This window comes from Protopterus annectens, chromosome 13.part0 (assembly GCF_019279795.1).
Source record: "Protopterus annectens isolate FY-2018-M chromosome 13.part0, PAN1.0, whole genome shotgun sequence".
NCBI lineage: Eukaryota > Metazoa > Chordata > Ceratodontiformes > Protopteridae > Protopterus > Protopterus annectens.
The window spans coordinates 912,993,936-913,006,189 of NC_056747.1; the positions used below are offsets into that span (position 1 = coordinate 912,993,936).

At 39.2% G+C, this 12,254-nt stretch overlaps 1 protein-coding gene across 1 annotated transcript in view; it reads right to left on the bottom strand.

Annotated features, from left to right (window-relative positions):
• The window catches only part of LOC122787774 (glucose-6-phosphatase catalytic subunit 1-like), a 66,713-nt gene that overhangs the window by 26,676 nt on the left and 27,783 nt on the right, over positions 1–12,254 (bottom strand). Inside the window, exon 2 of the mRNA XM_044054673.1 lies at positions 1,468–1,577. Coding sequence (XP_043910608.1) covers positions 1,468–1,577 — 110 coding nt within the window. The remainder of the gene's footprint in view (positions 1–1,467; positions 1,578–12,254) is intronic.

A 12,254-nucleotide genomic window follows, 5' to 3' on the forward strand; every position in this document is an offset into this window, starting at 1 on the left:
ATCAAAAAGTGGTGCTCATTAAACAGTTCTTCTCCCTACTTCATTCATCTATCCGGAAGACATGCCATCATCTGTGATGACATGATCTCAAAGTTGATCTTTGGACCACACTAGTGAGCCTTCTTATGTTCAAATATGGTGTTTGTTATGGACAGGCTATGACTTGTACTGAAGTTCCTAGACAACTCACCACCGAAGTTCAGCTCCACAAGACTATTTCTCTCTGTCCTTGTCCTCCAGGTACTACTGACTTTCTCCATGTCTGCAATGAAGTCCCACAGTAGACGTCAGCCATTTGAACACCACACCCACCTTCTCAAATAAGGCTGAATAATCTGTATAACATCTATGCAAATAACTACTGGCTGCTAATAGAGTTTTTTTTTCTTTCTGACTCACAGCTACACCGAGGTAATATTCCATACCCAAAAGATGGTTTCTATTGCAAGAGTTTGGGTTGTCTGAATTTGTCCCTTTCATATCTGCCAGTCAACTGATGCTGCATCTAACCCTCATCCTTCACCTTCCAGATGATTAATCCACAAGATGCCCTCCACGCAGTCATTTTTGATTCCATCCATCTGGGCTAAGTATGTGATCAGGCCGCCAAACACTGACCTGCAGGTACAGCTTCCAGGCCTAGCTCCAAGGGGAGGTACTGCTAACTATGAAATCTACTCTGCATAACTACAAACTATAACAGTGGTCTTCCTGTGAATTGCATTTTTATCTAGTCCATCAGGTGAGACCTATTCCTCAATGCCCTTGTTCATAAAGGTAATGCTGCTACTACGCAACATCTTGCAGCAGGAGGTCAAAAAGTCAGGGCAAGCAGATTGGTGAAAATGTGTCTAGTGAGCTTATGACTCAAACTATAACTTGATTTATTCACAAGCATTTCCATCCTTGAATTTTGGTTCAGAGATAATACATTATAGAGGGCAAAGTATGGAGCTTTGAACCTGGGCTATAACAGAAGATGGATAACAATCACAGAATAGAATACCTGAATGAAATTTCAGGGACAACATTTGCCTCTTCTGTTTTATTCTTTATGTTTAGTTGAAGAATAGGCTAAGCATATAAATATACAAGCACATTTCTTTTCATTGTTGCATCTGATAACCAAAAATATCCATTTTCATAGGGCTAAATTATATTCAATGTCATAAATTTTGCTTTCAAGTTGAAAAGGATATTATACCTACAACTCAATAAAACAAGAGTTTACTAGTTACAGTAATGTTGCAGTATTATGTCTGTATCAAACAGAAATGTAATATTTATCATTCACTTCTCAATATTAGTCCATATATTATATCATAAAAAATTATATCATAAAAAAATATCATAAAAATAGTATTGTTTTCCTTATTTAATGTATGAACAGTCACTAGAAGTTAAACCTACATCAGATTTTAACTATCATACCTGATTACTTGCATAAACTATATTTTTTGTAATTACCTGGCCCAGTTTCACATGTGCCTGGAAACTGTTCAATATTTGGAATGGAAGAATTCCTATAGTATGAAGTTTCATGTACCCACCAGTATGGTCGCTCACCGAAAAGTATCCTGGAATCATAGAAATAGAGTGACAATTAATAGCATTGTATACAGAAAACTTGTGTGCGAGAGATACAATATTATATCCACGTATAACACATCTGAAATTATGTAAAAAATAAATCATGAGATCCATTGTTATTTCTGGAAAGTATATGTGAAAAGCTGAAATAATTCTGAGCAAATTCAGGTTTTCTGCCTACACTTGACTAATAAATGACTTGCCAATGTCTCAGATTGTACCCAAATTCCTTAAGGTAACAAATAGAATACCTCATACTGATGAAACACTGGCACAAGCATCCAGACTGCTACTATATAAATTCTGATCTTCCTTCACAACAACCACGCTTCAATGGTTATGTTTATTGGACAAACACTTCCACTCCCACATAAATTGATTGATTGATCATTAAATGTTGTGTACATCATTTGATTTCATTATGTGTAGTTAAAATCTGCTATATCAAAGAATTGAGTTCAGCTTAGAAACATTGATTGTTCCCTGCAAACATAGCCAGCCTTAGGCATAGGCCAACTAGGCATCCGCCTAGGGCGCTGCTTTAGCAGGGGTGCTTTTCCAGTATTTATTTGGTGTAGGTAAACCAGGATGGGGGCACGGGTGGTGTGCTGGGGGGTGCCATGGAGCCCTTTTGCCTAGGGTACCAGTTGATCTAAAGCCGCTCCTGCCTGCAAACAATGAAAATGCTTGAATTCAGAGTTGGCTTCTGTTGGTAGGTGTTGTGACCTGCACTAAGCAGACTGTATTTTAAATGTGTTTGTGGTTTTACATTTGGATACTGCATGCTTTAATCTCCCGGAAGACAGTTATTTTACATGTTGATCTTCTGTATTGTGAGTACAATGTTGATAATATTTAAATGGGGGGGGGGCAAGTTACTATACTCCATTTCTTATCAAGTCTTCTCCTCCCCAACTCACTTCCACGATTTCTTTACCTAAGTATTTCTCTGTAACTACCCACTCTCACCATTGCAACTTTTACCGTTACTTGAGTCCTTCTAACTGTTGTGTCCTACTTTGTTGTCAATTCTTTTATCCCCCACACATTTCTGTCATACTTTTCAATCTCTTGCCCTCATTCCCTTCTTTTGACTGTTCTTTCTATAAAATTTACTGGATGTTCTGACAGTTCATCTGAGGTTCTTCTGTCTTGTTTTGGTACATTTAATCTCCTCCAGCATCTATGAACAGCATAGTTATAATTGCTATCTGTTATTCCATATGCATGCTATCCATAGCCCATATCCTATATCCTGTATGCATCTTGTCTCCTCTGTCACTGGCCAGGTGTTGTATATTTCTATTTCTATTATATTTACCAAGTAACCACAGTTTCTCTTGATACTTTTATTATTCTGTGCATATGCTAATGTCATGAGCTCACAGCTGCATTCCATTCACACTAAGCATTGCACACTGCCTCTCTGGTTGTCATTTAGATAATTTATTAATGACATAAAAAGATCAATCATCATTGTGTAAACAGTATGTACAACACTTTCTTCCAATGTTGCTTATTTACAGATGACACACATGCTTCTTTTCTTCATTTTCAGGGTACCTAATGAATATTCCTTTTTGTATGGTCAGTTTCATATCTGTAGAAATTATATTTATACTATGATTTTCTTCTTAGTAAATATTGTATGCCTGGAACTTTTCTCACACAGCCTCTGCAGTAAATAGGCTCTGCCTAGTTGGAACTCATGGCTAACAGGACCAACCTTAGGTCAACTGGTACACTAGGCAAAAGGGCTTCATGGCGACCCCCCACACCACCTGGTGCCCTCATCCTGGTCTACCAACACCAAATAAATACTGGAAAAGTGCCCGTGCTAGAGCGGTGCCCTAGGCGGCCGTCTAGTTGGCCTATGCCTAAGGTCGGCTATGATGGCTAATGATGAAAGACAGATAAATGCATGCATAAATGCATACTGACTGAAAGCTTGTGGGATTATACTAAAAGAGAATTATGTGATGTGACTAAAGAAGGTCCTAAAGTGATCAACCAGCAAAAGTGATAGAGCTTGTGGAAGAAAGAAATCAAAAGACTTTGAAGTGTGTGTGCATTTATGTGGTTAGAAGATGTCAGGAAATATTTGCAGTAGCTTAATTTACATTTCTTGACTTAGCAGACGCATTACAACAAATAAAGTGGTAAGTAAGCCTGTTAAACTAATTCTTACATGTCACAGAGTGCTCTTCCATGTTTTTTTTTCCCATAAAGTGGCTAATAATATGTGATATTTTGGCTTTACCTTAGTCAGTCATGTCATCAGTTTACTTAAACTTTACTCTTAATGGCAAACCAAATAAAAACACAAATGGTCTTGTCTGGTAAATTATTTTTACAAGTAGGTTACAATATAGTAAGGCTGATAGGTAACCTTTACCCCTTATTCTGCAAGAGCAGTGGAAGTACTTTTTTACTGCATTGAATTCCCTGATCTCCCTTTTAAACCACCTAGAAGAGCTGTGTCATTGGAGCTTTCTTGGCAACTTAAATCTTGGTGCTAGAGAATGCAAATATGTGCCATACCTGTGCCATACCTTATCTTCAGCTTTAGTAATGGACCTAGAGACTTGGAACAAAAACCTGTTCTCAGAATTAAGAGTTCAGACATTAGCTTTGATCCTGGGGAGGTCACTATGGAATCTCCAGAGGGGACCCAACACATAATAATTAAATATGCTCAGTTTTCTATTGCAATTCAGTCCACTTGTGAACAGCTGCTGGGCACCAGAGATGAATCTGGTTTTGTTGTCACAGGGCCTTTTATATCTTGCTGTGTTTCTGAGAAGTGATACAGTAACTACATTACTACTGTAGAAATGAACGAGCACTGGCAGTGACTGCGATTGTGCAAAAGGAAGATTAGGAATCACCGTTGCAAATATTATGCATCTGTATAGCAAAGACTTGTTCCATTTGGAGATTGCAATATAAATGTGAAAGAGTCAGTTTATGGTCCACTACTAGTGCCATACTAAGGTACCTGAAATATTTCATCAGTTCTGTAGAGCCACCTTGCACTGGAGTTATTCTTTTCTGGAGCTAACCACCAAACTGCTGTATCTTAAGTACAATTTTAGCTATCCACCTCTCCAGTACTTGAAATCCAGCTATGTTAACTACAGAGCAGACACTTTATAAGCACAGAAGTATGTAGTTTCCATCCTCTGAGCTCCAACACACTACTGGCTAATGTTATCCATTACAGTGTATTATGTAAGGAATGTAGTTCCTAGTGTTGGCTCTTTTGTAATGCTGCCTTGTTTACCAGGGATTTTCTTTCTCATAAGTAACTGTTCATACAGTTCTGTCATGCAGTCTCAGATGTTTCCGTTGCACCTTGGAAGCTATGACCTACAACTGAGAAGACACTCCAGAAAGTCTTAAAGGGACTGTCAACCATTCAGCTAACCTTTTTTCAGCGGATACTCAAAGCCTTAGAATGCTTCCAAACGATGGGTGGTTTCATGATAACTTACTTGTAGTTTGTATTGTTGTAATTTATACAACCATGAAGACATCATGATGTAGTGGTCTTCAAAGAAAAATTGGTGCAGTCACACAGTAGTTTTGTTTCAAAACAGATTCTAAATCTTTTCCGTACAATCCCTTTACTAGACACAAAAAATGTGTTATTCATAGCTGTTAGATCTGTACTGTAGAGTTTTTCTTTCTTTAAATATGAAAAAACTGAATTTACAACAACCTATGGAATGATAAGACTGTTCATCAACAGAACTTTACATCATAGCTTCATAACTGTTTCATGATGCCTTGCGGTGTAGTGATTTTTTTTCAAAAGCTTTAGCTACAATTTTATGCAGTACCTGCCTCTAAGTGTCTGTTTTTCTGCCACTTTCTTTTTCTTTTGAGATACTACTCATTTCATTTCTATGCAGCATTTGCTTTAGCACTATTTCTAGCCCTGACTAAGAAACACTAACAAAGACAGACTGCCATATTTTGGTACAGTAAAATGGTCTGTGTCTTTTAGTATTGCTGATTTGACTTGGAAATATTGAAAAGCTATGCCGTGCTCCAAAACTACCTTTGAATCGGTGAGTGTGTGTTCTGTGGTTATCAAACTTCTTATATGTACTTCAACTCTAATTCATTCCAACTGATGCAGCAGAACCAAAAACGTGATGACATTGGAAGAAAGTGTATTGTACATGGCCCTAAACTCTGCAGTGCTTTCCTTTTAAGTATAAGACGACAACCCCAACTCAGAAAATTTTTTGTCATCTTAGGTGTGCATCAGTACAACTACATGCCAAGAGACACATTAATGGGATTCCAGATTGGTTTTCATTAATGGGACACGGCTGTTGCAGCAATCAATTATTAATGGCACTACATGCCAAGTTACTTGCTAATTTGACTCGTCAAAAAATGAATTAGTGAAATTCCATGCCAATGTACTCATTCATGGCATTCCATACAAACCCACTCATTACTTGTAAATTCATTCATTAATGGGATTCCATAGCAATTCGGACACTAATAGGATTTTACTGCTAACTATTCACTAACAGAATCCCACAGCGACTTACTAGTTGGTGGAATTTCAGTTCACTTAACAGTGTCATATTAAGGTAACTCATTATTAACAAGATGAAGTCACAAAGTAATCCATGCTTGATTATCTGGATATATATGTGGTTAATAAACAGACAGCAGGGAGAACAAATATTTTGTAAATATTCAGACTGAGCCAAATTCTATTCCATTTCTACTTTTCATAGGAGGTCATAGGATCATAGGAGGTTACTAGGTTAACAGCCCAAGGCCCCTTACAAGCCTAGCTGAGTTCAACCTGTGTTCCCAAGGGTGTCTGGTTCAAGCAGACACTAAAATCAGTACCTATTGCCCTGTCCAAGAGAGACACAGGTGGAACCCCTGGGGTGAATTTCCAGTTACCCATCCAATCATCCAAATCGCGCTTAAATAGGGCCAATGAGGAGCTTTGTTTGACATGAATAGGAAGCTTGTTCCAAAGGTGGGGCAACATCTGTGAGACAAATCTGTCTCTCCAGCAGGTTCTGTTGATGTCACATACCAGGTTAAGGTGCAATGAACGAGTGACCCATGTGCCATTTGACTTGCGAATGTGCAACATTTCCATCAAAGCTGGGTCAGAGATTGCTCTATATTTAAGACACAGGTCATCTCTGAGCAGTCTGTACAACACAGAGTAAGGTGACAATGATTTCAGCCTGTCTGCATAAGACAGATCTTGAAGACCCTGAATTTTCTTCGTAAGGAACCTTTGTGATATCTCCAATTGCTGCAGGTTTTTGGAAAGGAATATACCAAAGGGAGCATTGTACTCTGTTATTGGCCTGATGAGGGAAGAGTAAAGTGGGGTTATAACCTCTTTTTTCTGGAGACAATGCCCTTACTTATGAGATGAACAATATAAAATGTCCTTCTTACCACTGTGGATACATGGTGATCAAAGTTAAGGTTGCTCTCAACCTATGAGCCCAGATCTCTCACCACTGACTGTATGCTTAGGGTATTGCCTTGATATGATAGTCCACAGGAACATCACCCTTGCCGAAGGGGATAATAATGCTTTTTTTTTTGCATTAAGTTTAAGATCATGACTTTGGCACCAGTCATTAGTCTGCATAAGACTTTCTTGCAGGATGCTGACATTGCTAAGGGTTTCAATGATCGCTCCCAGTTTGCAGTCATCAGCAAACTTTATCAACCACAGTCGTTTCATTTTAGCCTGTACTTCGGAGAGATAGATTCCAAACAGTAGGGGTCCCAGAACTAGTCCCTGTGGAACACCACAAGTTACGGGTCTGCTGGAGGAGGTAGAGTCCCTTATTTTGACCATATGAGTTCTATCAGTGAGCCAGTTTGCAACCCACTTGACAATATATGGGTTGATACTCAGTCACATGTCACACAGCATACCCAGCTGGATGAGTTTATCAATGATGCCTGAGTTCCCTACTAAAGGATCCTTTGGCTATATGAGTATGCTGATGGCTGCAAAATCGGAATATTCTTTATGTCTGGCAGTATCATAACATGCAACATACAGTACTGAAAGGAAGTGTGATTTTGATGAACTGATATAGATACATGCTGCAGCTATATTAGAGGTAAGCTATGTTTAGCTTACAAGAGCATTAAAGAAACAGCAATAATAACAATGATAGAACAGCAGTGCTATATATATATGGCAGAAATTACCGCCATCAAAACATGAAGTACACAACAATAGACAAAATGGCCAACCAAAATCATTTTGTCACTTATTTAGCATCTGTGTTACGGAATACATTACTGGCAAATATAAAAACTTCACACAAACTTCCTAGATTTAAACATGAAGTTGGCACATGAGCAAACATTAGAAAATAGACACATAAGAACAAGAAGTCTGAGTTCCGTAATGATCTCTATTCCAGAGCAAATGGCCCACTGAACATATACATTTATAAATATGTGAACATATTAACAAGATTCTAAACTGGCGCCTACATATAATGCAAAATGTTGTTTCTTACCATTTCTTAAGGAATGGTCTTTGCCTCGCATTTTTAGTTCTTTGAAAGTCATTTTTGCGTGGTAGTGGAAATAAATTTGATATTAGAAAGTGTGGGAACTTGTCGAAGTCCAGATATAAAAAGGTTTTTTGAGACTATGAAACATATTTCCAATAACCTGCAATAGTTAACATGGGATTTCAATGATTAACACTTCTTTTGTCATTTTCAGGTCGTCAGTTAAAGCCTGGCCTCCAGAAACGGATATACTACATTCACTGTTATCCTTGTGATATGTGCCATGTTTGACTGAAAATGGTCCACAAAGGATCTGATTACAGAATGTTAGCATAACATAATATTAGTGACAGTAACAACAACAACAACAACAACAGTAATAAACATAATGAATATTTGTTAGTAGGCTGTACAGAATGAGTTATCAGAGAGACATATACAGGTTGATGTTCATAGATTCATAGGTGTGTACTAGGCTAATGGCCCTGGAGCCTTTATAAGCCTAGCCCACAGGATTACCCTGGCATTGTGCCATCCGACCTTAGTTCCCAGTGTCTCTGTTGAGCAGAGCCACTGGAGTGATCCCTGGGGTGAATTTTCTATTTCCCATCCACTCATCAAGATTTGTCTTGAAGAGGGCCAGTGAGGTGCTCTGCTTGACATGTATGAAAAGTCTATTGCATAGCATGGGCAGTCTCTGAGTTATGAACCTGTCCCTCCAGCATGTTCTGTTGATTGTGGTAATGAGGTTGAGGTCTCTGGAGTGTATGGTGCAGAGGGATTGAGATTTCTTTAGATGTAGCATTTCAAACAGAGCTGGGTCAGACATGTCTTTGTATGTCAAGCAGAGATCGCCTCTAAGTAGGTGATATGAGACAGAGAACAGCTGGAGTTTTTTGAGTCTGTCCATATAGGACAAGTGTTTAAGGCCTAGGATCCTCTTTGTGAGGTACTTTTGCAGTCTCTCCAGTTGTTGCAGGTAGCTAGCGAAGTACATGCCAAATGGGGCATTGTACTCAATGACTGGCCTAATGAGGGAAGAGTAGAGGGAGACAATGACCTCTTTCTTCCTGGAAGCAAAACCTTTAGTAATGATATGTGCCACATAGAAGGACTTTCTGGTCAAAAGAGAGGCTGCTGTCAACCTGTGTTCCAAGATCTCTTATAATACCTTCTGTGTTCAGTGGACTACCATCGATGTGGTAATTCGTGGGAACTGGGTTTTTCCCAAGGGGGATGACAACACATTTTTTGGCATTGAGCTTAAGGCCATGGTTCTGACACCAGTCGTTGGTCTCAGTGAGGTCTTTCTATAGGATGTCAACATCACTTGGAGAGTTAATAATAGCTCCCAACTTGCAATTGTCTGCGAACTTTGTCAGCCTGAGTCCCTTTGTGTTGGCCTGGACTTCAGAGAAGTAGATACCAAACAGGGGAGGATCCAGGACTGAACCCTGTGGGACTCCACTTGTGACTGGTCGGCAGTCTGACTTGAAGTCAGCTACTTCCACACTGTGGGTTCTATCTGTGAGCCAGTTTGCAGCCCACCTAGTGATATAGGAGTTGATGCCTAGCTTAGTGAATTTTTCTATAATTGTTGAGTGGAGAATGGTATCAAAAGCCTTGGCCAGATCAAGGTAGGCTGTATGAACCACCTTGCCTTCATCCACAGCTTTGGTGACTGACTCAAAAAGTCGACCAAGTTGAGCAGGCATGATCTACCCTTCACAAAGCCAAACTGTGTGGGATCCAGAGTTTGGAGATTCCCTATATCCTTGTTTATTAGGTCCATGGTGATGCATTCCATAGCTTTGCATATCAGACTCGTCATTTCTCCAACTAAGTTCCTTGGTATCTTCCAAAGTGCTGAACCTGGACAAAATGAGTGAAACTAGCTTTTATATTAATGGCCTTGTGGAATAACTCACTCAGTCTCACTCATTAATAAGAGCTTTATGCCAGCTAAGGTAATAATCAGGTAACACGCCTGCTCTTTCATTAATGAACTCCCATGTCCATTCACTCATAAAAATTTATTGATTGATTGCTCATTAATGAGACCTCATGCTAGCTCATTACTTAATAACATATCATATTAGTTCAGTAACTACAGTGATCCCAAGCCATCTTGGTCATTATGTGATCCTTGTAAGGTCACTCCTTATGAGATTCCACACCAGATCATTCATTAATGAAATCCCATGCCTACTTACTCAATGAGATCCCCTGTCAGTGTATTTATTACTGAAGTCTCATGATGCTTATACATTCATGACATGCCACTGACAGCTCCCAGGTCAGCTTACACATTAGAGAGATCTTATACCAAATCCATAACTGAAAGTATGCCAAACTAATTAACTCACTGCTGAGATTCCTTGACAGATCACTCATTGTACCTAAACTCAAGAGTTTAGGTACAAACTCATATGTCGCCCAGTGGACAGCCAACTGCCTCACAGTCAGGGCCCAGGAAGTTAGAACTGGGGACTCCACCTCTACAAAGAGGCGAGTCACAAGTGGAGTCCCTCAGGGATCAGTCCTTGAACCGCTCTTTTTTGGCATTTACTCATGTGAAGTCAAGGACAATGTCAGTGGCATATGGCTAACTAAATTTGCAGATGACTGCAAATTAGGAGCTGTCATTGAATCCCACACTGACACAAATGTTATCCAGGAGGGGCTGACACAGACAAACAACTGGTGTCAGGGCCATGGACTAAAAGTAAATGCCAAGAAATGTATAATAGTATCCTTTGGAAAGTCATCCACCCCTGGTAACTATCATATTAACAACACACCCCTTAGAGTTGGACCAGTAGTCATACTCTTAGGAACACACATAGATAGTAATCTAGCCTTTGACCATCACGTATCTACAGTGGTAAGGAAATCATTCTATGCTGAGCAATTTATAAACAAAGGTATGGCATCTAAGTCGAAGGAAGTCATTGTTCCACTGTATTCAGCATTCATCAGACCTATCATTGAGTACAATGTCCCCTTTGGTATGTACCTAACCAGGCATATCCAACAATTGGAACGTCCATAGAAGTTCCTCACTTAAAGAATACAGGACATAAGTAAAATGACCTATGCAGACCGCCTCAAGGCCATATCCCTGTATTTTGTCTCCTATGGGCTTTTGAGGAGAAATCTATGCCTGGCATACAGGGCATTGATAGACCCTACTCTGATGGACCTCTTGCATATCCACAAAGTAACAGCTCCAGAATTACCCATTCTAAAGACTTAAACCTTGCCTGTGATATAAATAGGAGCTGCTGGAGAGATAGGTATGTATCCCAGAGATTACCCCGTCTATGGAATAGGCTCTCCATCCATGTGAAGCAGAGTTCCTCCCTAACCCAATTTAAGTGCAGTTTGGACAATTGGATGGAAAACCAGAAATTCATCCCTGGTGTGGCACTTATGCCTCTAATGGACACAGGCAACCTGTAAATGTTTCATTTCCCAAACCCCTGCTTACACTTATCAAGGGTATCTGAACTTGTTAAAGATTTGGGATACGTGGCTAGACTTAAAAAGGCCCTTGTGGTCATTAACCTAGTAAACTCCTATGAACCTATGAACATATGAATAAGATTCCATTTCAACTAATGCATTCAGTTCTGTGCAAGCTAATTCTTTAATGAGAGCCCATAACGTATCAATGCAGTCCTGTGTCAACATTTAGTAATGAGATCATCTGACAGCTCATGTATTATTTAAATTCTATGTCAATTCATCTACTAAAGAAAATCCATGCTAATTCACATGAAAACATGACTCAGTGCCTGTAAGTAATGAGGTTGTATGCCAGCGTATGTATTTATTAGATACTATACCAATTCATTAACTATTGGTTTTCCGCATAAATGCATTCATTAATGGTGATTCATGCCAGTTCACATATGACTGGGATTCTGTACCATCATACTCACAGATGTGAGATGGTGCAAACTCACTTATTCCTACCTTTCCAAGATAACTCATTCAGCAGAAGTATCCCATGTAAACTCAATCATTACTGAGATTCCTTATCTGCTTATTCATAAATGCTATTTTATTCCACTGTACTTATTACTAGGAATATATATCACCTCACTCATTAATGGATTTCCA